The 23,554-nt window shown below is 38.5% G+C and overlaps 2 protein-coding genes across 2 annotated transcripts in view; one reads left to right on the plus strand and one right to left on the minus strand.

Annotated features, from left to right (window-relative positions):
* The first annotated feature begins 2,584 nt into the window (after nt 1–2,584).
* MCM9 (minichromosome maintenance 9 homologous recombination repair factor) overlaps nt 2,585–23,554 on the plus strand; it is a 34,664-nt gene continuing 13,694 nt past the window's right edge. The window contains exons 1-6 of the mRNA XM_070952920.1: nt 2,585–2,894; nt 4,345–4,661; nt 5,308–5,389; nt 6,708–6,908; nt 8,026–8,151; nt 10,313–10,432. Coding sequence (XP_070809021.1) covers nt 2,585–2,894; nt 4,345–4,661; nt 5,308–5,389; nt 6,708–6,908; nt 8,026–8,151; nt 10,313–10,432 — 1,156 coding nt within the window. The remainder of the gene's footprint in view (nt 2,895–4,344; nt 4,662–5,307; nt 5,390–6,707; nt 6,909–8,025; nt 8,152–10,312; nt 10,433–23,554) is intronic.
* Nucleotides 14,643–21,237, minus strand: ASF1A (anti-silencing function 1A histone chaperone). The gene is made up of 4 exons (XM_070952906.1): nt 20,783–21,237; nt 19,667–19,782; nt 17,159–17,335; nt 14,643–15,044 (listed from the first exon to the last, which is right to left on the minus strand). The coding sequence occupies exons 1-4, from the start codon at nt 20,889–20,891 to the stop codon at nt 14,832–14,834; spliced, it is 615 nt and encodes a 204-aa protein (XP_070809007.1). The 5' UTR covers nt 20,892–21,237; the 3' UTR covers nt 14,643–14,831.

Consider the following 23,554-nt stretch of genomic DNA (forward strand, 5'->3'; position numbering starts at 1 on the left):
TACCTTAACCCCTACAGCGAATTTTACTGAACCAAAAATAATATAAAGAACAGATGGCGGGGAGGGGGGGAAACAGCGATAATTAATTTCTGCTTTTTTTCCTTTCCGGTCTGCAAGAGAAACAGCGCTCTGCTCCCCCCACCACACCACAAAATCCCGGTAAAATCCCGGCAAAATCCCGGCAAAATCCCGGTGGCTTCCCGTTGCCTAACGACGGCTTCAATTCCCAGTCTCCAATTTTAAAGTTCAATACTGCAGCCCACCTGCTCCACCTCACGCCTATTCACGGAGTAGCAGTTTATTACAACGCAGTCAAAGAAGTGAACTACTGAGGACGGAACCGGCAAGCCTGGCGCTTTTTCTTCGAAGGGCTTCATTTATACTCAGCTTGGCCAATCGTAGCCCCCCCCCCGCTCCCACCCTCGCGGCCAGGGGCAGCACAGACAGATCGACGGCGTCGACGCCCCAGCAGTCCGAAAAAGAAAGTCGCCCGCCCTTTCCCCGCCTGTCATCCAGCGGCGGAGCCGGAGGAGAGGAGCCAATCTTCGCTGGTCCCACCTCCTCCTCCTCCTCCCGGCTGGTTCCTGCCGCTCCCTTTTGCCGCCAGATTGGTAAAAGGTTTTCCCGCCAGGTCTAAGCTTCGCCATGCGGATGGTAAGTCGCGTGGCGTGAGAGGGAAGCGTCGCGCCCCGGGGAGTTAGCGCTGCTCCACTTTTGTAACGCGGCCCCCTATTTCTCCTTCGCCGACCCGCATTAACCCGCCGGCGTGAAACTTGAGGGCCAAACTTCGCCTTTCCTCTTAATTTAGCCGCTCGGAGCTTTCCTGCCCCTCCTTCAGCCCCGCCCACATCACTTCTGATTCTCTAATCGGGTTTTGTACAATAGCAATAGCACTTAGATATATAGACCGCTTCACGGTGCTTGACAACCTTTCTCAGCGGTTTACAGAGTCAGCATATTGCCCCCAACAATCTGGGTCCTTATTTTACTGACCTCGGACGGATGGAAGGCTGGGGGTTGGGGTTGGGGGGAGAAGTGTATTTGAGCTCAGAAAGCTAAATTGGAGCGGAACTTGCGCCAAATGCAGCCTTGGGACACACACACACCCCTACACACGTACACATATAGAAACAAACCACACTCACCTGAAGATTGAACTCTAAAAACTGGGGGAGGAGCAAAAATCTTTTTGAAATATGATGCTGCCCTACCTTTTCGAAATGTTTAGTTCACATTCTTATATATTTAGTTTTTCCATACTATACTGCATACTGTACTGCATTCAGGACTACTCTCAGAATTATTTTTTTACCAGTTTGGTAGATCTCCTTTTCTGATTTCCTGGAAAATACCTTTTTTCCCCTCATTATTTGATTTTAAATATGCCTGGCATAATATAAGTAGCTGGTTAGACCAGTAATTATAAAGCACTAAAATGAGTACATTTAATAAAATTAAAACTAAATGTTGCAAGTTGATAATCCAATAATTGAAATGAAAATGAAAACAGAGCGAGCAGCAGAGATAAACAAAAACTGAGTCTGAAATTGCAGTTAATCTAACAAACTATTTTTTTGCCTCTGTTGGCCAGATTATTGTGGAAGGCTTGATACAATCTTTAATATGGCTCTACAGCTACTAAATGCTCACAAGAATGCTCAGGGATCCTTTCATGAAGATCTGATTGAAATCACACTAAAAGCAACAGTTTTTAGTGCCTAATTCTGCCTAATTCCTGAGGAGTAAGAGGATTTTTTTCTGTTCACTGTTTCACATATATTTATTTGTCTGCAAATTAGGAATGTTTCCAATTTTTTGATATTTTTTTCTGTTAACAAGAAATGTTTTCTTCCTACTCTGGAGTTACTGCTCTGTTATACTGTTTCTTATGAAACTTCAGCGCTTTAAAAACCAGAAATATAAAAAAGAACTTTTAAAAATTGAAGCTCTTCCAAACTAGATTTCTCTTATAGAATTGCAGAATTTTACAGGAGATCCAGCTATCAATAATAATTCATTCGTAGTTCCCCCCAATTCTGTTATTTCTCTTATCTAAATAAATTCAGCAAGAAGGATAAGTTATAAGACCTTTTCTTGGTTACCATCAGGAGCTATTCATCTGGAAGAACCCTTTTTCAAAGAGAAGAACACTTTTTTTTTACTGTGACCCTGAGAAGATCGTTGAAGTTCTGCCCTTCCGTACATGAATAAACATTGTTTGAAAGTACTAATATGCCAACTGAACCCAAGATGAGTTGATTCCTCAGCTGCTATAGTATGTTTACCTTTGATTATTATTTGATTTGTACAGCTTTTGCATTTCTGAGTCAAATTTGTGAGCCATATAATTTGATTAAATACATATATACAAACAGGGTATGGACATAAATATTATCATTGAAATGTGCTGGCCAGGAGACAATAAAAAGGTTTTATCCAAGAAAGGAAGCAAAATAGAGAGCAAGGATTCAGGGGAAGAGCTGAAACATAATGATGAAGCAAATTAATTTTATGCAATGCGCTAGAAGCATAATTTAATTAAGTTTAATATTGTCTTGTATCTCTCCTAATTATAGGATTTGCGATGGTTTTAACTACAGAGCAAATAAACCTGATTGGACAAGTATTTGAATCATATATTCTGGCATATCACCAAAATGACATCTTGCAGATTTTAAGGGAAAAAGATGATGACGCCCATTACCCAGTTATTGTTGATGCATTGACACTTTTTGAAACCAACATGGAAATTGGTGAATATTTTAATGCATTCCCTAATGAAGTGCTTCCTATTTTTGATAATGCATTGCGTAGAGCAGCTGCGACAGTATGTCAGTCAGCTTCCCAAGCTCAGGAATTCATCATTAAACAGAACCTCCATGCCAGAGTATCAGGTAAATTGCATTTCTTGTGATTCATACAAATCTTGGTTAGCTTTGTAAAAAGTCTGTATTATGTAGCAAGTGTAAATGTACTTTTATAGCAAGACTGTGCTTTTCATTAAGATAGCCTTACTGCACCTGCCAAACTTGAACAATAACTTTCATAATTTCCAATTAGTATTGGTAGCTGAGGATAATTGGAACGATTTTTAGCTGGAAAAGGCTGATTTACAGAATTCAAATCCAGGAGCAAAACTGCTGACCAGACTATTGAGAATAGGGATCAAGACGCTTTTTCTTGGTCCTTTCTCAAGAGGTTTGGGATGGTTTATGGAAATTCTATGCTGATGCACGCACTCTCTGTCTTCCTTTTCTTCTTTCACTGGTAATTTTCAATATACCTCCCCAGTTCCAAGGCTTTTTATTTATATATCTATATCTTTATTTATATCTACAGTACCATTGATGGCATGCTCTTTTTCCAGTTTCAGTTCAGTGATTTAATTTATTTCCTTCACAACAGTCAACGCTCCTAGTCAGCCTTCATATCTCTTATAATTTGTTAAACAAATTGGATGGATGGACGGACGGACAGACAGACAGACAGACAAATAGATATAAAAATATATCCACTCTGATTATATTTTATTTCTAGATTCCAAATGCTTGTTTGATGCTTTTTTTTTTTTTACAAGAGAGGCTGGTAGTTCTTTGAAACATTGTATCTCTTTTTGTCTTGACATGATTAACCTGTGTTTTAAAATAGGTCACATAGCTTAAGCCAATTAATAGAGGGGAAAGGACGTTACAAGGAAAATAAGGGAAAACAAAACTTCCTTGTTAATTTTATAATCTATAAAATTAATATAAGAGTATAGTATCATCTGAATCTATAGAAATAAAAGGTAGCCTCAAAAAGGAGCAGCAGTTCTGATGAAATTTTTTTTTGTTTGTTTTAAAAATTCTGTTTTATGAAGTAATTTCAGATGAATTAACCCACTAAAAATTATATATTGTGTCTATTGTTTTTATATGATAGCAAGTTCCTTTCTGATTCTGAGTCTCTTTAATGTTTGCTGTTGAAGTTTTGGGTAGGAAAACTAAAATATTGTTAGGTGGTGTTTCTATAATTTTTGATAAATATATCCTTAAATAAGAGATGCATAAAAAATGATCAGCAAACTTCTTCAACATCAGATTAGACATTGAATTTACAGATTATACAAATCCATTATTTTGTTCATTTGGTTTTAGCTCAGCATGCTATGTGTAGCCAGCTTCTTTAGTTTTAAATGATTGTTTAAGTTTTAGCATGTTAGCCAAAGAAAGTACTTGGTCCCCTGTATTTGACCCTCCACACTTAAATGAAAAGTGTGAACCAAGTTGCTAAATCAAAATTAAGAGCTAGTGGAAACTGCCAATGAAATAATCTCTGTTTGTTGTTTGTTTGTTGTTTCACCAGGTTTACCTGTGTGCCCAGAACTAACGAGAGAACACATCCCGAAGACTAGAGACGTAGGGCATTTCTTGTCAGTCACTGGCACTGTTATTCGGACCAGTCTAGTGAAAGTCCTGGAATTTGAGCGGGATTACATTTGCAACAAATGCAAGCACATCTTTGTGGTCAAGGCTGACTTTGAACAATATTATGCCTTCTGCCGTCCATCAACCTGCCCTGGGAAAGAAGGTTGCACCTCCTCAAAGTTCACTTGTCTCTCTGGAACATCCTGTGCTCCCAGTAGATGCAAAGACTATCAAGAGTTAAAGATTCAAGAGCAGGTTGTAAAAAAAATATATTCACACAGATTTGGTTGGCTATACATTTCTTGAGGGATTTACTGGGTAAAAGGTAGAAGCCATGTAAGATCCTTTCTCCATGTTACTATTGCCTTTTCCATTATATGAAAAATGTTTCATAGGGAACCTAGCTGATGGAAGTATAGAGTCACATCTAAGGGCTCTTTTTGTTCCCCTTCTGCTATATCCTTATATCCCATAAATATACTTTGGAAGACCCAAAGCTTTTAAAACAGATATGTGGGACTATAGGGTGAAAGGATTCCATTCTGGTTATTCTCTCAGAGGACAAGCATGCTTCTAACTGGAGTGTAAATGCAAGGGAATCTGCTTCTGAATCAATCATTCAATTTTTATTACAGTCACAGACCAACATTGGAATCTGCTTCTGAAGAAACTTCTATAAGATAGACTCTAATAGAAATTTAAATCAAATGAAAGCAGATTTCTAAACATTTGCTTGTCTGAATACCCACACGCTGATCACTATTTATTTCTAGTTGATCATACTTTTTGTATTGGACCCGTGGCCAATACAGTTGGCCACTGGTTTTCATCTGGTAACTTACATAAATTTAATTGTATTTGCTAACCTTACAATAAAATAAATACATTTTATGTTGTCCAGGTTCAAAGGCTTTCTGTTGGTAATATTCCCCGTTCTATGATGGTGGTCCTTGAAGATGATTTAGTTGACGGTTGCAAATCTGGTGAGTTCTGTGACAGATTCTTTGGGAAAATAACTTCATTTTTAAGCATTCATACTTAAAGAAGAATTCAAATTAACATTTTAAAAGCGCTCTTGTCTACTAGTAATGTACATGTCTTGTTACAATTTTATTGATTGTATAACATGAAATGCCATTGTCTTAGGTCAAAACTTCAAATCATATGATGATTGGTGTTTAAAGTTTCCAAGTCTCAAAAAAACTATTCTTCAATAACGGAGGCATTGCAATACATGCTCTTCTATGCTAACACCTTTCCACAGAATTTGAGTTGATGTGTTCAAAATATTGTTCCAGTTAACAGTCTTTATTTTCTACTGTATGTTTTCATATAGATTTAAAAGAAAATTTTAATTGCCTGCAAATGTGGGTTGGGGGGGGAATGGATTGTAGATTCTTCTATGTGCTTACTTTCTTGTTAACATTTTCCTGCAATTAATTTTTTAAACAGTCCAATAGCCAGAGCTTTCTGGATTTATAATAAGCACACACACACACACACACACACACACACACACACACACACAAAGAGAGAAATTACAATTTGTGTTAAAACATATCCAATAAAATAAAATACAAAAGACATTACACAACTTAAGGAAGCTGGTCATCACCAAATATAATTAAAAGCCTGATGGTACCATGCTAACATAGGGATCAATTGAGACTCCCTGGGAAGTGTTGCATAAATAGTGCTACCACAGAAAAGGCTGTCCACCTTGTTAACATCCACTTCACCTCCTGTGGTGTGGAGAGACGCCTTGGAAGATAGTAAGGTCTGGGTAGGTACATGCAAGAGAAGGCACTCCTTCAGTTCATCCAAAACAGGTTTCAAAGTAACTGCTTTGTAATTTCCTCGATTCCTTCTCTATCTCCTTTTAAAGATTTGAGTTATATTGGTCTTTTTTCTAATCCTTGTGGAAGGATTCCTGTCTTTTGTGAGAAATAGCATATATGGTGAGCAGCTTAGCACTTTTACTCAAAAAGTTTTTGAATTCCTTTAAAATCCTGGAATGGACATTGTCTAGAAAAGTATAGCCAGTTAAGAGTAAACAATAATGTGATAAATTAACACAGGGCTTAGCATGACATATGAGATCATTATGTTCCCAAATGCCAATAATTACGTGAGTTGATGTTACTTAAGACAACGGCATTTCACATTGTAACATCAGTATAATTATAATAATAGCAATGAAACAACATGACATGTACATTACAAACAGGCAAAGCTTCTATACTAATGTGTGCCAAATTTTTATGATAGTTCTTGATGTTTGTTTGTTTTTATCTCCTTTAGGTGATGACATTACAGTTTATGGAGTAGTGATGCAAAGATGGAAGCCTTTTCACCAGGATTCCCGCTGTGATGTAGAGATTGTTTTGAAGGCCAATTATATTCAAGTCAACAATGAGCAAATTACAGGCATCACAATTGATGAGGACGTTCGCAAAGAATTTAAAGATTTTTGGGAAAGACACAGGAATGACCCTTTAGCAGGTTTGGAAAAAAATTTAAAAAATTGGTATGGACAGTTTGCTCTTAAAATGCACCAATTTTATCCTTTATAATCAAATTGTATTCCATGCTCTCTAAAATCTGATGGGGAGCTTCATAGATAATAATTAAATTAAATGAGAAAAAGGGGATAAGAATAGTAATTTTTTTAACAAAAAGAATGGTGGGTAACTAGCTTAAAGCATGGCGTCTTAAATTTTAACCATGCTATATATGGTTGAGTTGATGTATAAAGAGACATCAAACAGCAGAATTCTATGTATCTTCCTAAATTACGTGTAGAGTTGTTGTAGAAGTTCCAGTTCATTTCAGTGGAGACACCTATTCCATTATTGTGCCTTTTTCCAATTAAATGAAGAAAGGAAGCTTTTGTTGATGTAAGAATTCTGCAACTGGAGTAGAACTCTTAAGGACCAATAATAATCTCTGGAATCTTTCTTAGAATTTTTAATTCTACCCTTTTAGAATATTAAAGTTTTACCCAATGTGTTATCTGCCAGATGTTTTCAACTACTATTCATTATTATTAAATTTCTATGCTGCCCACCTCACTGGAATCCAGTTCATTAGACCAAGTTAAGGTAAAATGATTAGGAATGATGGGAGTTGTCATTCTAAACATCTGGAAATGATTCAATAAATCAATGAATAAATTTAAAGAAAAAACACTTTCACCCTGTTATCTCTGTCAAATTATCCAATAAAAAGCATTGGATCTAGTGGTTTATTTTTACTATAACTGAGTCAAAATGAAATTTAAGAAAACATCAGTGATTTCTAAACCATCTATATAAATGCTAAGATGAATTGGGCGTGGTTAGTACTTGGATAGGACACCCCAGATTACAGTATTATCTAGATTGAAAAATTGAAAAAGTGTTGTAGAAGGAAACCGTGGCAATGTTGCCTTGAAAATTATATAGATGTTCAAAAAATCAGCAAGATCTCTGGAAATCAAGTCAAAAGAGACTTTACTGATCATTTTTCAGTTTAAACCAAGGACAGCATAATAAATAAAGCAATATGTGGAATTGTATGTATGGCAGAGAAAGAGAGAGATCAAAGTATATTAATCTATTACCTTTTTCATACTTTGCAGGGAGGAATGAAATTTTAGCAAGCTTGTGTCCTCAGATTTTTGGATTATATCTTGTGAAATTGGCTGTAGCAATGGTGCTCGCGGGAGGGGTACAGAGAACAGATAATACCGGCACTCGGGTTAGAGGTTGGTATACAATCTCTTCCTTCTTATTCCCACACTGTAATAGAACTCTTCTTTCTTTCTCTACTTGTTAGACATTGGCCTGAAAAATATTTTTAAATTTAAATTAGACTAGTTTTCTTCGTTGTGTACATTCTTGGGGAACCTGTGTTAAGGAATCTATTTCATGCTTTTACAAGGCATAGAAAGGACAAGTCAACATAATGTTTTAATATTTGTATTTCATGTTTTTAATTCTGGCTGTGCACCGCCCTGAGTCCTCAGGGAGAAGGGCGGTATATAAATTGAAAATAAATAAATAAATAAAAAATAATGTTTACAGGCAGAATCTAGATTAAAAAGATGGAATATATATATCGTTTATAATTTATAGAACTAAAATATGCTTTATTATAAAATGAATATATATACAAAATACATATGTTGCCTTTCTTTTTTTTGCCCTAACAGAATTTACATCTCTTATTTAATATGGCACCTTACTTTACCCAAAGCAAATTTTTGCATTTGAAATTAATAGCCATAAATATCATATTGTTGAAAAATTGTTATTGTTATGCCTATGTCTATGTTTAATGTGAACAATATTTTAGGCATAGTTAATGTATTTATTTGGATTTATAATGAAATCCAAAATATCTTTAGCTCTTAAAAAAATAAAACTTCTCTTTGTGATGTCTTAATACATAAGTTTCTCCCCTTAAATTGACAAAAGAATGATGTCCTTTGTGATATACATCTTTAAAAAATGCAAGCGGTTAGAAAGGTCTGAAACATAGAAAGTGCTCAAAAGGAATTATTCTGGACATAATACTTAAAATACATAAGATACCATATTTTTCGGAGTATAAGACACTCCGGACTATAAGATGCACCTACCTTTTTTTGGGAGGAAAACAAGAAAAAAAAAATCTGCCTCCCAGCAATTTTTCTCCTTGCAGCAAACAGCAAACAGCCTGCTTTAGTTTCATTTTCATTTTCAGCACAGTCTGATTAGCACAAGAAAAAAAAATCTGCCTCCCAGCAGTTTGCCTCCTTGCAGCAAGCAGCGGAGGCCCGTGTGGCAATAGGCAATGGCAATCCCTGCAGCCTGAAACAGCCGAGGGTCGGAACGCCAATTCAACCGACAGTCAACTGCTTGTGCTAATCAGGCTGTGCTGAAGATGAAACGGGCTGTTTGCTGCAAGGAGGTAAATTGCTGGGAGGCAGACGCCAAAGGGTGGGGGCTGGCGGTGGGCAGGGCTACATTCGGTGTATAAGACGCACCCAAATTTTCACCCTTTTTTAGGGGGGGGAAAGTGTGTCTTATACTCTGAAAAAAGTAGTTTGAACTTTAAATATACTATTCCATAGGACAAGGTCCCATTTGTTTGAAAACTTTTACAGTATTTAGCTGTTAAAGGTAAGACTATACATTTTTATCACTACTTTAAAGTTAATGATATATTCAAATAATATTCAAACAGAGAAAATAATCAGTTTCATCTGTATTCAAAGGAGCAGCTTTTTTTATCGCTAACTAAAGCGTTTGTTTAAATTGTTTATGATAAACTTTCAACCAGTTTTTATTTTATTTTTTTCCTTTGATATTGAATGCCTGAATTAATGCTTCCAAGAAGGTGCGTTATCTGCCTCTTGATTGTGGGCATGATCCTCAAAGGGTTTTGTTTATATGTCTATAAACATATAAATTTAAATTTAAAAACTTATCTTTGAAATAATGGCATCATTTCTATATCGGTGTAGAATATCCAGAAAGGCTTTTTGGAAATTAAAGTAATCTATTCTGTTCTGAATAAGAGATGTTTTTGTCAACTCTTGTTTGTTTTTGTACCTTGCCATTTAGAACTGATTGTCAGCAAATGTTTTGGCAAAATATCAAAAGGATGGACAATTCTGTCATTTTAATCACAGTTTTACATTTACCTTTTCCCATTTTACAATTAAATTAAAAATGCATGTATTACTGATCAGTAAGGTCATGTAAGGGCAGTAATCTGAGTATGAAGAAGAAAATGTGATTGATTTAAATAAACTTCCATGCTTTCCCTATGAATTATAGACTACATATGGAATTATATTTCTGCTTTTTATATTTCTTCAATACAATTTTCATCTAAAATTTGGTCTGTAGAAAACTTGGGCATCTTTACTCTACCTCCAGGTGAATCACATCTTTTATTGGTTGGAGACCCCGGTACTGGTAAATCTCAATTTCTGAAATATGCAGCAAAGATTACTCCACGATCTGTACTTACAGCAGGAATTGGATCTACAAGTGCAGGTAAATAACACTGCATGGATATAAACTTTTAGAAAATGGGTAAGAGCCTCGGTGGTGCAGTGGTTAGAATGAAGTACTGCAGGTTACTTCTGCTGACTGCCGGCTGCCTGCAATTTGCCAGTTTGAATCTCACCAGGCTCAAGGTTGACTCAGTCGTCCATCCTTCAGAGGTTGGTAAAATGAAGACCCAGATTGTTGGGGACAATATGCTGACTCTGTAAAAAACTTAGAAAGGGCTTTAAATATACTGTGAAATAGTATATAAGTCTAAGCGCTATTGCTAAGAGCCAAATTTCCCAAGTTCTCCGCTAATATGTAGAGACTGCTGAAAATTTTACACAGACTAATACAGGCAATCTGCTTGTCTCACCATTGACAACCACAGTTGTCCCTGATCACATTCCTGCTGTGGTTCGTGCCCCCAACGGTGGTTCACAACTCTCCTCTTTTTTACCATCACCCAGATGTTGTTGCTAAATTTCCAAAACCCTTGCCTAACTTCCTCCACATTCAGCAAGCCCAGATATTCCTGTGATCTAATATGTCATCTCTTGTTCCACGGTTGGCTGCAAATGCTATGATAGAGAAAGAGGCTGGTACTGATGGCAGGCAAAAGTGCAGCTCTAGGCAGTTTTTTCCCCCATGCAGAAGAAAACTGTTCCTATTTCAGTGATTTATGTTCAGGGAGGCAGATGACAGACAAAGGATGCTACTTCAATTATATTTGAATTGTAATGCATGGCAGATATACCCAGTCCAATAATGTATCTTCAAGTTAGCTTGTAATTAAGGAGTGATTTTATGCTAATCAGTATAGCACTGTTTGGTAGCTCAGGAAGAGAACTTTCATTTCTAAGCAAGAGAGAGCAACCCATGTATTCTAGCCTCTCTTTTGCAGTGCCTTCCTTCAATTTTCCAGTTCAGCAACCCTGAGTTAACAATGGCACAGTTTTTCTCTGATAAATGTATTCACATGTCTTAACATATTTAAAAAACCCCAAATACAAAAATGATGGGAGAAACATATCAAGGTATCATCACCCTGCCTCTGCCGCCCTCAGGGGCAGAATAATGGGTAGATATATCCAAGGCAAGTTCTCCAAAGTAAAAGGGAGAAAAATTCAGGCAGCAGAAATTAAGAGACACTGGAAATGCACTGCTGCTCAGAAAGAATTAGACTATGTGCTGACCAGATTCATTATAAACCAATAGTTTTACTTAGGAGGTGTTAGTCTTCCCAATGGATTTTTATAAGCATCATTAAATAATCTGTCAGAGTTTTGGAAACTACATGTGTATAGCAGAGCTTCTTTTCCACTGACTGCTCCTACGAATTTCCACTAAAAAACTGAGAGTTGAAGTTCACTCAAGTTGAGGATATTTGGAATGGGGAAGGACAATCGTAGGGATAATGGGAATAAATGGTAGAATTTTTCTTGTGAAAGTTAGTCTTACTTGGGAATAGCTGACATGTGAACAGAAGGAACTGCCAAGCTCCACGGTTTTCTCCATTTTCCTCTAGAGGAATGGACTTGGTCTTCATATAGTCAAACAAAGAATGAAGGTGTAGTGAAGTCCAATGCAAAAATTGTTGGTTGCCTAGCAGACAAGGGTCTTTGTACCCAAACCATAACCATAAGAGATATGGACAGATGCATCAAAAGTCAGGTGTGTAGTTGCTAAGGCCCACTTATGTTAAAAGTGATTCTCCCTTGGTAAGGGAAAATCCTGATACTTGAAGAAGAGGTGAAGCAGGCTCAGGAAGGGACAGTATAATTTAGGATATGTCCCAAAAGATAAACTGTTGAAATTGTCTGAATCGCTAATGTGTTGAGAGTAGATTATGCAAAATCCTATGTGTCCTCTAAAGCTCACTAACAGACCTCTTAGTAGATACAGTAGTTATTTAAAAGGATAGAGAACTGACTAAACCTATGAGGCTATCTAGGAATACAAGCTAATTCAACAAGCACCAAAGGCCCCTGCAGAATAATAGCATGTACAACTGATGTTAGCCTGGACTTCATTATTAGAGTTGACTAGGTCAACCGACCAGTTCTTGAGCTGATTACTAAATCAGTAATTCTTGACAATCAGTTCAGAAATTGGTCAGTTGATATATTCCTTCCCTTTTCCTAAACATTTTTATTGTGTTATAGGGGATGCTAATCTTTCTGGTAGATTCTACAGAAATAATATTTAGCAGCCATTAACAATGGCAACATTTGAACAATGGCCACCAGAACTGACATTAAGGGAGAATTTCAAGATATATATATATATATTGTAAATGGGATTATTTTATGTCAGTTTTCTATTGCAGAAGTGCACAAGTGATTAGATCAAGAGCCATATTTGAGTCTTGGGGAAAATGCTCAGATCTGCATATGGATAAGAAGAAATTAATATATGTACTCAAAATGCTCATTCACATTCATACTATTTTCACATCTTTGAAATTCCTACTTAAATCATTAGTAGAGCAAGTTACACGGAAAATAATGAGTTGTATGGCAGACCCAATGGTACATACTAAATCCTGAGCTTTAGATACAACAATCCATATCAAATGTAGCTATTTTGAATCTTTCCTTTGGCCTTGTCACCTCTAAGAGTATTCACCTAGAAAATTTATCACATGCATTGCAACCTTTTTTGGAATATTAGATAACAATAAAAAGCTACAAAGGACAGAAAGTGAGCCCCAGACCAGAAATCTGGCCATTTCCAGACTCCTGTCAGTCCTTGTATAGAGATTCCACGCAAGACAGAATTTCAGGCCATAGTATAGTATTTATAGCACTTTCTTTTATCTGAGGGGAAGGAAACTTTTCAAGGAATAGGAGTGTTCTAAGATTAGCCAAGAGGGGCAGCTTGGTGTAGTAGTTAAGGCACCAGGCTGGAAACTGGAAGTCCAGGTGTTCTAATCCAACATGACCTTGGGCCAGCCACTTTCAACCCTGAGGATTTAAGGCAATGGTAAGCCATTTTTGAAGCCTTACTGAAAAATCTGTAGTGGCGTGTCCAGGCAGTTGCCAGGATTTAAAAGGCAGGCGTGCACACACACACACATGCTCACAGCCAGACATGGACAATTTTGGTGTACCCCATATTACTAACCAATAGTTTCAACCAACTAATGTAATAATATACTGATATAGATTTACACACATATACTCTTAAATGTGAATGGCATCATCTAGAGGAGTCACACTGATCATGTTCACACATTTGCTCTTTGCAAGCCCTACATTCTACCAACTGTAAGTAAATCTTTCATCCAAGAGCCAACAAAGCTGCCTGACATTTGGAGTCATAGTAAATTTCTAATGCACTACGTTTAGCTGCTTAGAATGAAAAGAGGCCAAAAGTTACAAGTTAAAGAATCCACAATCCACAATCATCCTTGTGGATGATTGTACTGTATGTATAAAGATTTGGGGCTTGTGTTAAACCATAAATTCCTGCAACAGTATTTGCCACCTCAGTAGGGAAAAAAGTCTGGAGTACCTTGGCCAGCTAATGGTATTAAAATCCTCTATTTCTGGTTTGATGTACTATGCAATCCCGGTAGCAGTTGTGCCTTTTCCAACATTGCTTGGGAGCTTAAAGCTTGACAGGCTTGAAGTTTTACTAGTTGGTCATTCTTTTCTTTCATTTGCAGTAGCCATCATAATGGCACTATGGCATTATGCAATGGCACCTGCCCAGCCAATGCCCCTTTGGCAGCCTGCATATAACACTGTTGTCACTGATAAGAGTGATACTAAGTTGCATTAGACTGATCTCATGAATCTTAAAAGTAACATCTGCAGTTTGTAGGTAGCTGCCACCCTTTGTTTGGGCCAGCTCTGCCCACTATGCACACAATTCACACTCAAAGCTTCTAAAGGGGTTGCACAAGCTGTAATAATTTTAAATATGGTTTTTAAGGGGTTTTTAACTTATTTTGTGATTTGTATTATTGATTGATTGTTATAAGCCACCCTGAGTCCTTTCGGAGAATGGCGGCATATAAATCACAAAAATAAATAAAGCATAAAAGACCATTGCATTCAAGCTAAGCTTGCATAGGCTTCACTAAAGCCCATCTATAATTTACAACTAAAAACATGTAAACGTCTATCATCCCTGCCTATGCCTAGTTTGCATATCTTTATACATATGTGTAATAAGCTCTAACATTAGATTTAAAAAAAACCTCAGAAAGTTACTCAAAAATAGTTTTATTTATACATCCACTCAAATACTTTTCCTTATAAACTTTCTACAGGGTGTGTGTTCTTTAAGCAATTTTCACATTTGTTTAATATGTAATTCCAAAGAAAATGTTTCCGTGATGGTTGTGTTCTGTGTACTGTGTGTGTTTAGAGCTCAACATATAACATAGCGCAGAAGGTCACATGCAGTCCATATGAGATTCCAACATGACATTTAGAGAGTTTTCAGATGTTGGCCACCCTTTTGAGGCTGAAGGCAGGGCATCTGTAGAAAGGAGTGACTGGAGGTTTGGGTTACTGCTCTCGGCATCTGTCAGTTTTTCAGTGTTGTCCTCCCAATTAATATGGAATCTTGTGACTCTGGGATTAGATGCCAAAATATTCCTCTGGAGCTAGAAAACAGAGAGATGAATGTTTTAGAAGATGTAGACTTTCCTTTTGTATTAGATGATGTGTACAACATAAACCAGAAAAGGGAAAGGTTGATAAAAAATAATATAGCTGTTTAAACATCAAAAGGCAAACTATTCAAAACAGGCTTATTCCTATATGTTCTGCTCTTCGATAAAATAACAATCAATAGGTGCGAATGTGGGCAGCAGAGAAACAACCCCCTTTAAAGATAATGTCAACTGCGCCCCGCCCCCTTGCGTCCCTTATGTTTTCACTGAAGGTTAAATTTGGGATTCAGATCTCCAAAAAAGACAGGTTAACATTTTTTTTTTCACAATAGGAATTCTCATTCCCTTTATCAGTTCAATTAATGATGGAAGAACTTTATCGACACAATGGATAGTTAAGTGAAGATGTCACATAATCCCCATTTGCGGGACCTCTTGCAAGTTTCCCCACTGACATTGCTTGTAGGAAGCTGGCAAAGGAGGCCACTAACGGCAATCATGAGACCTTGGAATCACAAAACCTTGAAGTCATTGCAATGACCAGAACTTCAAGGACTGGTCATAAGTACCATCTGTTCGATGCGACTGTAAATTCAAACAACTGCTGAACTAGCGGTCGTTAAGGGAGGATTACCTGTAGATATTATATTGTATAATACCAAATGTGCATCCAATACATTCTTCCTTTCAATAAAGATAACATAAATAGAGTTGGGACATTTTTGTTTTGCAAAGTGAAATACTAAATTAACAGCAAAGTCTAGGCAAAAGGAGGAATTTTTTGTGAACTACTTGCTGTGAAGAAACAAAAAAATCCTCCCAAATTGAAGCCCCTTTAAGCCTACCCAGAAATGATATGGCCAGGCTTGGAACTTACTCCATTATCATGCGTTCTGCTATAAACTGTTAATAAGCATCACCTGTCACTAGACTAAGGGCATATTTACTCTACAAAGGAACATATGCATATTTACATGCATTCTTAGGCTTACAAGTTTATTTATGTTCTAGGGCCATGATGGCAAACCTATGGCAGGCATGCCAGAGGTGGCACACAGAGCCCTCTCTGTGGGCAAGAGCATCAATCCAGCTGCTCTTCTGGTTTCCAGCGCTCCGGCATGTGCGAAGACCAGCTGGCTGGCACACATGCACGCGCCAGAAACCCAAAGACCAGGTGGCTTTGACCATTCCGTTTGAGCACTCGATGCCGAAAAGTTTCGCCATCAGTGTTCTAGGGCTTGATGTCTAGTTCACATTTAACCATCATAACTTTGAGACATTGTTAAACTCATTAAGGTCATTGAGTTGAGGTCTCCCTATACACTAAAGATGAAGTAATGAGATTTCGCTGAGCATATATGCTCAAGTTTGTAATTTATGAATAGAATTAAGATTCAAACTCCATTTGCCACAAATCCATCCTTGTTGGTTTAGAGTACAAGTGCATACAGCAAAAAAAATAATAAAAATGCTTTCTTCCACACACAGAACAAACACAGTGGGCCACATAGGTCTGCTTGCAGGAAACCCGAAAGTTGATTTGGGTTTCCTCTAAAATAAATCTGGAAGAGTTTTAAAGAGCAGGTAAGACAAGGCTGGTGCCCTTTGTTCCTCTCTCCATCTCCTAGCTGTGCAACAGCTTCGTTCCCTTTCAATTACTCTGCACCAATGCACTTTATCTGTTATGGGCGCTTGAACTTTAAACCAACAAGGATGGATTTGTGGCAAATAGCAATAGCACTTAGACTTATATACCACTTCAGTGCTTTTACAGCCCCCTCTAAGCGGTTTACAGAGTCAGCATATTGCCCCCAATAATCTGGGTCTACATTTTACCGACCTTGGAAGGGTGGAAAGCTGAGTCAACTTTGAGCCTGGTGATATTCGATCTGCTTCAACCCTAACCCTAACCCTCAGCCCATCCTGGAGGAAGGAATGACCCCAGAGGTACAAAATGCAACATTATCACTAATAGATGACTAAAAGCTGCTTAATTTTTACCTATTAACTGTTGCTTACTTTTAAACAATTTTGATCAACCAATTCTATAGTATAGTTTTAAAAACGGCGATTTGGATGGATTTACACAGTATATAATATCCTACCTTAGAAAAGTCCGGCTTTACTGGAGGGTTTTCCCTCAATTCTGTTTCAGTATATTCATTGTTTACATAATACCCAACTCTGATAAATTCTTGACCTCTGTAAGTGCAGGTGATTAAGACAACCGTTACACCTACAGCATCTGCATCAGGAATAAGGCCTGGATTAGGAGCATCTGCCTATAGTAAAAAATAAAAGGGAACAGGATTAATCAAATTACATAATTTAGATTTCAAACACTATCATTTCATTTCCTGAGGTCAGATCATATTCCAAGTTAATTTTTAGAAGACTTACGTGTATTACTAGCCTTCTTTTACCTTAGAATTTTTTGAATACCACCACCAAGTAAGTATACATATGTCACTAACCAGACCATTAAATTTTAGAAGTTACCTACCTTAATCCCTTATCTAAAAAGGCAACTTCTAAAGATTAGATTAACACCTCCAATTAAACTTCATATTCATACACACACACACACCACACACTTTAAGTGATACATCTCAAAAAAGTTTTTCAGGCTTCGGACATACAACTAAAGTATTATAAATAGGTTCCATAACAACCTATATCATAATATGGTTTATAGTGTTAGTTTTAAAATTATAAAGTTTAAAGTCTAGCTAATATAAACTGACGAATGCCATGTAAATTTTAAAAGATCATGCACTCTTCACTTCACACTAAGTATTTATCTTGATTGAACCTGATCACTTTATGTTGAAGTTTAAAAATATTCCTGACTCTTCCAGTTCTCTCCCACTCAAAAAAAGATGTCAGGTTTCGATGCTATATGACATGCATTTTTAAATGGAAACTCGTTCTCATTCACCTCTTTTATAAAAGTACATTTAAAAGAAGTTTCCTTTTGCTTCCAAAATGTAAATAATTTCTTCATGAGCAAATACACTGCATTTCAAATTGCCTCCAATTTCTGCTAATTGATAGAAATATACATTCACAGAGTTTTGGCCAAAATCATACATGAAAAAAATTATTTTTATTGGCAATGCGGAGTAAAAGCAACATGAAGGATGGTGGTAGAAGCATCTCGGGATTCATTTTTAAAAATATACCAGTATGTGTACTTAACTGATTTTGCAATGTTTTTTTTTTTTTTTAGTTATATGTTAGGGAGATAACAAGTAATGTGATTCGTTCAACAATAGGTTTGTTCAACAAACGTAACCACTACAAGATAAAATTAGATGCTCATACTTCCTTTGCTAATTGTGCTCCCCATCTCTGGTTCTAGAGAACTTCCAATAATACTGAGAAATTACCGATAAAAAATAAGAGCCAATCAAAAATTTAATCCAAAGTGGAATCAACTAACTCAGGGACTTCATGCCTTAAATAATTATTGTATTTACTCTTTCTGAAAGTTGATTTCCAGTGGTGCAAAGCTGCAGAATTTAGAAATCTACCAAGAAGCCTTGCTTCTCTCTTCCAGCAGCAAAGTAGTTCCTATTAAGAGCAGCACCTCTTAATGAGTAAAAATTTCTCCTGTCTGGCACTAGCCATGGTGCTGGACAATTGTAGAAAACCTAGGTGGCCCTGGTTCATTTGTGATCCACTGATATCTTAGCTACTTTTGCAACTATCTCTTCTCCTGCCTCTCATGTGCAATAAACAAAGTGGCTCCCTTAAGAGTTGGAGCAAGGTAAAACAAGTGGGAGGCTTAGCTTTGCCCACCATAGTTGTGAAAAAACAATTTTTTAACAAAATAAGCCATCTTGAGAGATTTATCACTCTTCAACCTCTGGGTTATCTTAACAGAATAACAATATTTAACAGAATAAGAGTTGGCAGGAACCTTGGAAGTCTTCTAGTCTACCTCCTACTCAAGCAGGAAATCCTATACCATTTCAGACGAATGATTGTCCAATCTCTTCTTAAAAACCTTCAGTTTTGGTGCCCCCATAATTTCTGGGGACAAGTCATTCCACTGTTAGGTTTTAACTGTCAGGAAATCCCCCACCCCCAGATTGATTCTCTCCTTGATTAATTTCCATCTATTGTTACTTGTCTTCAAATAAATGCTTTCCTCTAGGTTTGAACATAATTGAGAATGTTACTTAAAGTAATTGATAAGACTCAGTACAGGTTAGGCCACTGCATCCAAGGATCAGGTTTGAATTTGTTCTTTAAATGTGACTTATGAAAACATCCATTCTACTCCACTTATGGACTCTTCTGTTCCTTAGCAATTACTTTTCCTCTGGGTCACTTATTGTTCACAGGCATATATATGATTTAAATTAGATGTCAGGTAAAGATGGTTATCTAGCCTTAGCTTAAACTTTTTTAAATAAATGACAGCTCTGAATTTCAGTTACATTTAACCAATGAATTGGTGACATTTGATCATGAAAAAAATATTTCTATTATACTTTTACCATGATATATGTGTAAACTCAGTAAACCTAAGAAATATTCCTGCCTCCTATTTACCCCCAAACAATTTAGAGGAGTAACTATAATGCGGCATTTAAGAACTGGCTTACCTGAAATACAAACATGTGTCTTCCTGCAGGAACAGGGCCTACTAAAACTGAATCTAAAACTTGATCGTATTCCTCACTTTCTGCTGAGCCCACATAAATGATTTTCCATTCCAAATCTACATTTGAGAAAAAGACTTTTAAATAAAACATTCAAAATTAAAAGTCCCCCCCTCCCTCCCACAGTAACAAAACCCCTTCCAAACCACCATCTCTCTGAACTCTACCCTTGAAAACAAAAATAAGAAATCCTATCCTTAAACTTAGCTTCGATCAAATCAAGCCCTTACAACAACCAAATGCTGAAGTCAGTGGCGCTTACTGGAAAATTAGTTGGGTGGGGTAGGTAACTGAAGTTTCAATTTTCAATTTCAAATTACAGCACCGATTCTCCCAACGCCATCTCCTCCGCCCAACCGGGGAAGAGAGAAGACAAGGAAGGGAGGGACTCTTTGGCCGCCGCTTAAGTCCCAGTTTGCAAGGCTTGAATTGACTCGGTGGTTTTATTTCGCTACCCGAAGGGAGCAAAAACTGGAATTGCTCGCATTTTTTTAACTCCAGGTCCGATAACCGAAGCGCTCTTCCGAAAGAGGAGCTTGACGGAAGCAAAGTAGCGCCACGGTTACTCCCGCCAGTACTTTCCACGCTTTGCAATCGCGAGTCCTCTGGAGAGGATAGCAAACCGCGGTCGGGGGCATCCAAGCCCCCCTAAACCTAGGCCACTACTAGCAGAGCCTTGGTACCCCTTTTCCCCGGCTCGGCGGTCCTGCTCGGGCGGGCACGCGAGATGGGCAAAGCCCTCCTCTCGCGTACGCGCCCGACGAGCCGCTCAATACCACGGCGGCGGCAACATGGCTGCTCCCAGCACCCGAGCAACTTCCCTGCAACTTGCGGCTTCCCTTTCCTCGCGGGCGCTCGAGCCTGGCCCCGAGCCGCGCGCGCCTGGGGTGGGGAAAACGCCAAGCGCCTCCGGCTCGCCTCTTCCAGGCAGGCAAGCAGCCCACCGGCCCGCCCGGCGGAACCCTTCCCCGCTCCCGTGGAAAGGCGCTCCCGTCGCCGAGGCCTTTTTGCAAAGTTTAAGCCTGGAAGCCCTGAAAAAGGGGCTCGGCGGGGACTCACCTTCGGAGAGGTCCTCTATGCACTCGAAGGTGATTTCGAACTGGAAGGGGTTGTAGAAAGGCGAAGGGTTGTCCAGCACCACGACGTTGTTCACCTGAACCTTTGCCATATTGGGCGGGGAAGGGGTGGGTGGGGGAGAGGAGAAGGAAGCGCGGGGAAAGAGGACCCGCAAACAATAGTCGGAGCGCGTCCCTCCTGCCGCCCGAGAAAGTGCAGAGGGGGCTCGCCTTGCGCGGGAGACGGACGCCGGCCAGGGATGGAGAGGCGAGTTAGGAAACTTCGCCGCCGGCCCTCCCTTCTGCTCCCGCTGCCTTTGGCGGAGGCATCGGGCGGGCGCTCGCTTGTCTCTCCTCCTCTTCTTCTTCTTTCTTTTTCTTCCCACCCCGAGAGCGCTCCGCGCTGTTTTGCAGCTTTTGCTACTCCACCAAACTCCAGCCCATTCTTCTCGGTTAACTGGCAGCGCGGGCCCGGATTGGCTACGGGCGGAGCCGTGACCCTCCTCCCGCTGCCGAGGTTTCCCTGAGAGAGCAAGAAGGGCTCCGTGGCTGGAGCGGAATGCCGGAGCTTCGCTGGCGCTCCACCTGCCGGGCTCGGCGCCGGCTTTCGCGGCGGAAGAGCCCGCGGGACTTCGAGGGAGGGAAGGGGGCGTGAGCTGCAGGCCCGGCCGGGGACTCCTGCCGCCTCAAGACGAGAACTCTTGCCCTCCTTTCAGGGCCGGATTTTCCTATAGGCTAACTAGGCTTCAGCCTAGGGTCTCAAGATCAAGAGGGGCCTACATTCAAATTGTTAGCAAAATTAAAATTACACTTTCACTATAGGTGAAAGGGCCTCATAAGTGGAATAGCCTAGGGCCTCTTTTCATCTAAATCCGGCCCTGCCTCCTTTCCGCCGCCTCTTTTATTTTGCGTAAAAAGTGGCTCGGTTTTAATTGAGAGACTCGCTTGGTAGTTCGTAAAGCAGCGTTTTCCATCCTAGAGCAGAGGGACCTGATAGTGATGGATTGCAATAAAGAGAATACAAGGTAGCCCTCGATTTACAACAATTCACTTAGTGACCGTTCGAAGTTTTTTAAAGTGACCTATGGTCATTTTTCACAGTTAACGACCTTTGCAGCATTCCCCATGGTCACGTGATTTACATTTGAATGAGTGACAACTGACTCATCACTGTTGCAGTGTCTTGGGGTCATGTGATCACTTTTTGCAACCTTCTGACAAGCAGTTAATGGGGAAACCGGATTCACTTTTAACATCCATTTTACTAATTTAACAATTGCTGTGATTCATTTAACAAATGTGACAAGAAAAGTTGTAAAATGGGGCAAAAACTCACTTAACAAATCTCTCAGTAGCATAAATTTTTGGCTTAATTGCAGTCGTAAATTGAAGAGAGAGTGTGTGTGTGGGGTGTGTATGTGTATATACTGTGTATATACTGGGATTGTCAGTTGCCAGTGGAGAAAATATTCAATATTCCATCCTGTCTCATACAGTGTTGGCAATATGTTAGTGACCCTGGGCTCCATTTCCTTTTCTCACCAGCTTTTAGACAGGGAGACAAAATTCTGAAACACTGATTGATCATGGGCAGGTCTTCCAGGGGATAAAAAAAGCAAACTGAAATCCAGGCAAGATGTACCATAATTGGAAACATGTTTGGGATTAGACTTCAGCCTTTGATAGATGCATTGCATTTTTTTTAAGGCTTGAATTCATCTTTAATGCTGCTTCTGGAGGTCCATGTGTGTGATATCATAACCAAGAATGCATTTTTGCAGCTTAGAATGTTTTCCTAGTTGTAGCCTTTCTTTCATAACCCTATGCATGTGATTGATGGCTTGGTCACATTTCAAACTGTTGCAGTAAACTTTATTGTGATGCTGCCTTTCAGAAACTCCCAGAAATTGTAAGTATTTCAGAATTCTAGTGTTCTGTCATTGATTGGTCCTAGCCATTGAATTGCACTAGTACTGTGTAGATCAAAAGCCACTCTGGTTCATACATTTCTGGAGAAAATCTTTATGCTGTGGCTTGTGGCTTTAAATTTTCTTGTTCCATTGTTAGGAATGAATCTTGGTCTTACTAGAGTGGCTGAGTATGAGTTTCCTTTTGCCCCAAAGTTAATCTATAAGTATATATTTAAGCATAAGTGAAGTTACAGCAGATTAATATTTTCAGTTTTTTAGCCTTTTCCAGCTTGCGAACACACTAGCTATGACATATGGACTTCAACTCCCAAAATTCTCAGCAAATAGCCATACTGGTTTTCAAATTCTAGAAGATGAAGTCTGCAGATCTGGAGGAATGCTGAAGTGGGGAATAGTATTCTTCAGTACAGTACTGTATTGGAAATAAAATACAATTTTACCTCTGCAGCAAAACAAATACAACAGCACTAAAACTGTTTTTAAATCAGCAGACTGAAAAACAAATTGCCAGAGCAGTGTGAATATGAAAATATGTTTTTCTGGTCTAGTTAAAATCAAATGTTAATCCCCTTTAAGAAATGAAAGTGTCTTATTTTCCATGTGATGAACTGTAAAAGTGGTGATAGTTTACATGTGATGAATTAACAGTGATATATTAAAAAAGGAGTAGGGCCTTCTAACACTAGTAGAGTGGCTTCATACTTGAAATGGTAAATGTACAAAATAAATACTGTAATTTTGCTTTAATTTGTCTCTTGTGTATATTTCAAGCAAATTCCGTACATTTTTTTAAAAAAATTGCATATGTAATTAGCTTTATTATAGTCTTTTTAGTTGTTCTGCTA

The sequence above is a fragment of the Pituophis catenifer genome, unplaced genomic scaffold (assembly GCF_029215685.1).
Source record: "Pituophis catenifer annectens isolate HBS135680 unplaced genomic scaffold, rPitCat1.0.hap2 SCAF_1, whole genome shotgun sequence".
NCBI classification, from domain to species: Eukaryota; Metazoa; Chordata; class Lepidosauria; order Squamata; family Colubridae; genus Pituophis; species Pituophis catenifer.

Excerpts from the sequence above, each read along its gene's own strand:
- ASF1A (XM_070952906.1), bottom strand. The coding sequence starts at position 20,891 with ATGGCAAAGGTTCAGGTGAACAACGTCGTGGTGCTGGACAACCCTTCG. Across the intron at positions 17,336-19,666 it reads GACACATGTTTGTATTTCAG|GCAGATGCTCCTAATCCAGG; the intron begins GTAAGCCAGTTC and ends TTTTTACTATAG. Across the intron at positions 15,045-17,158 it reads TAAAGCCGGACTTTTCTAAG|CTCCAGAGGAATATTTTGGC; the intron begins GTAGGATATTAT and ends TCTGTTTTCTAG.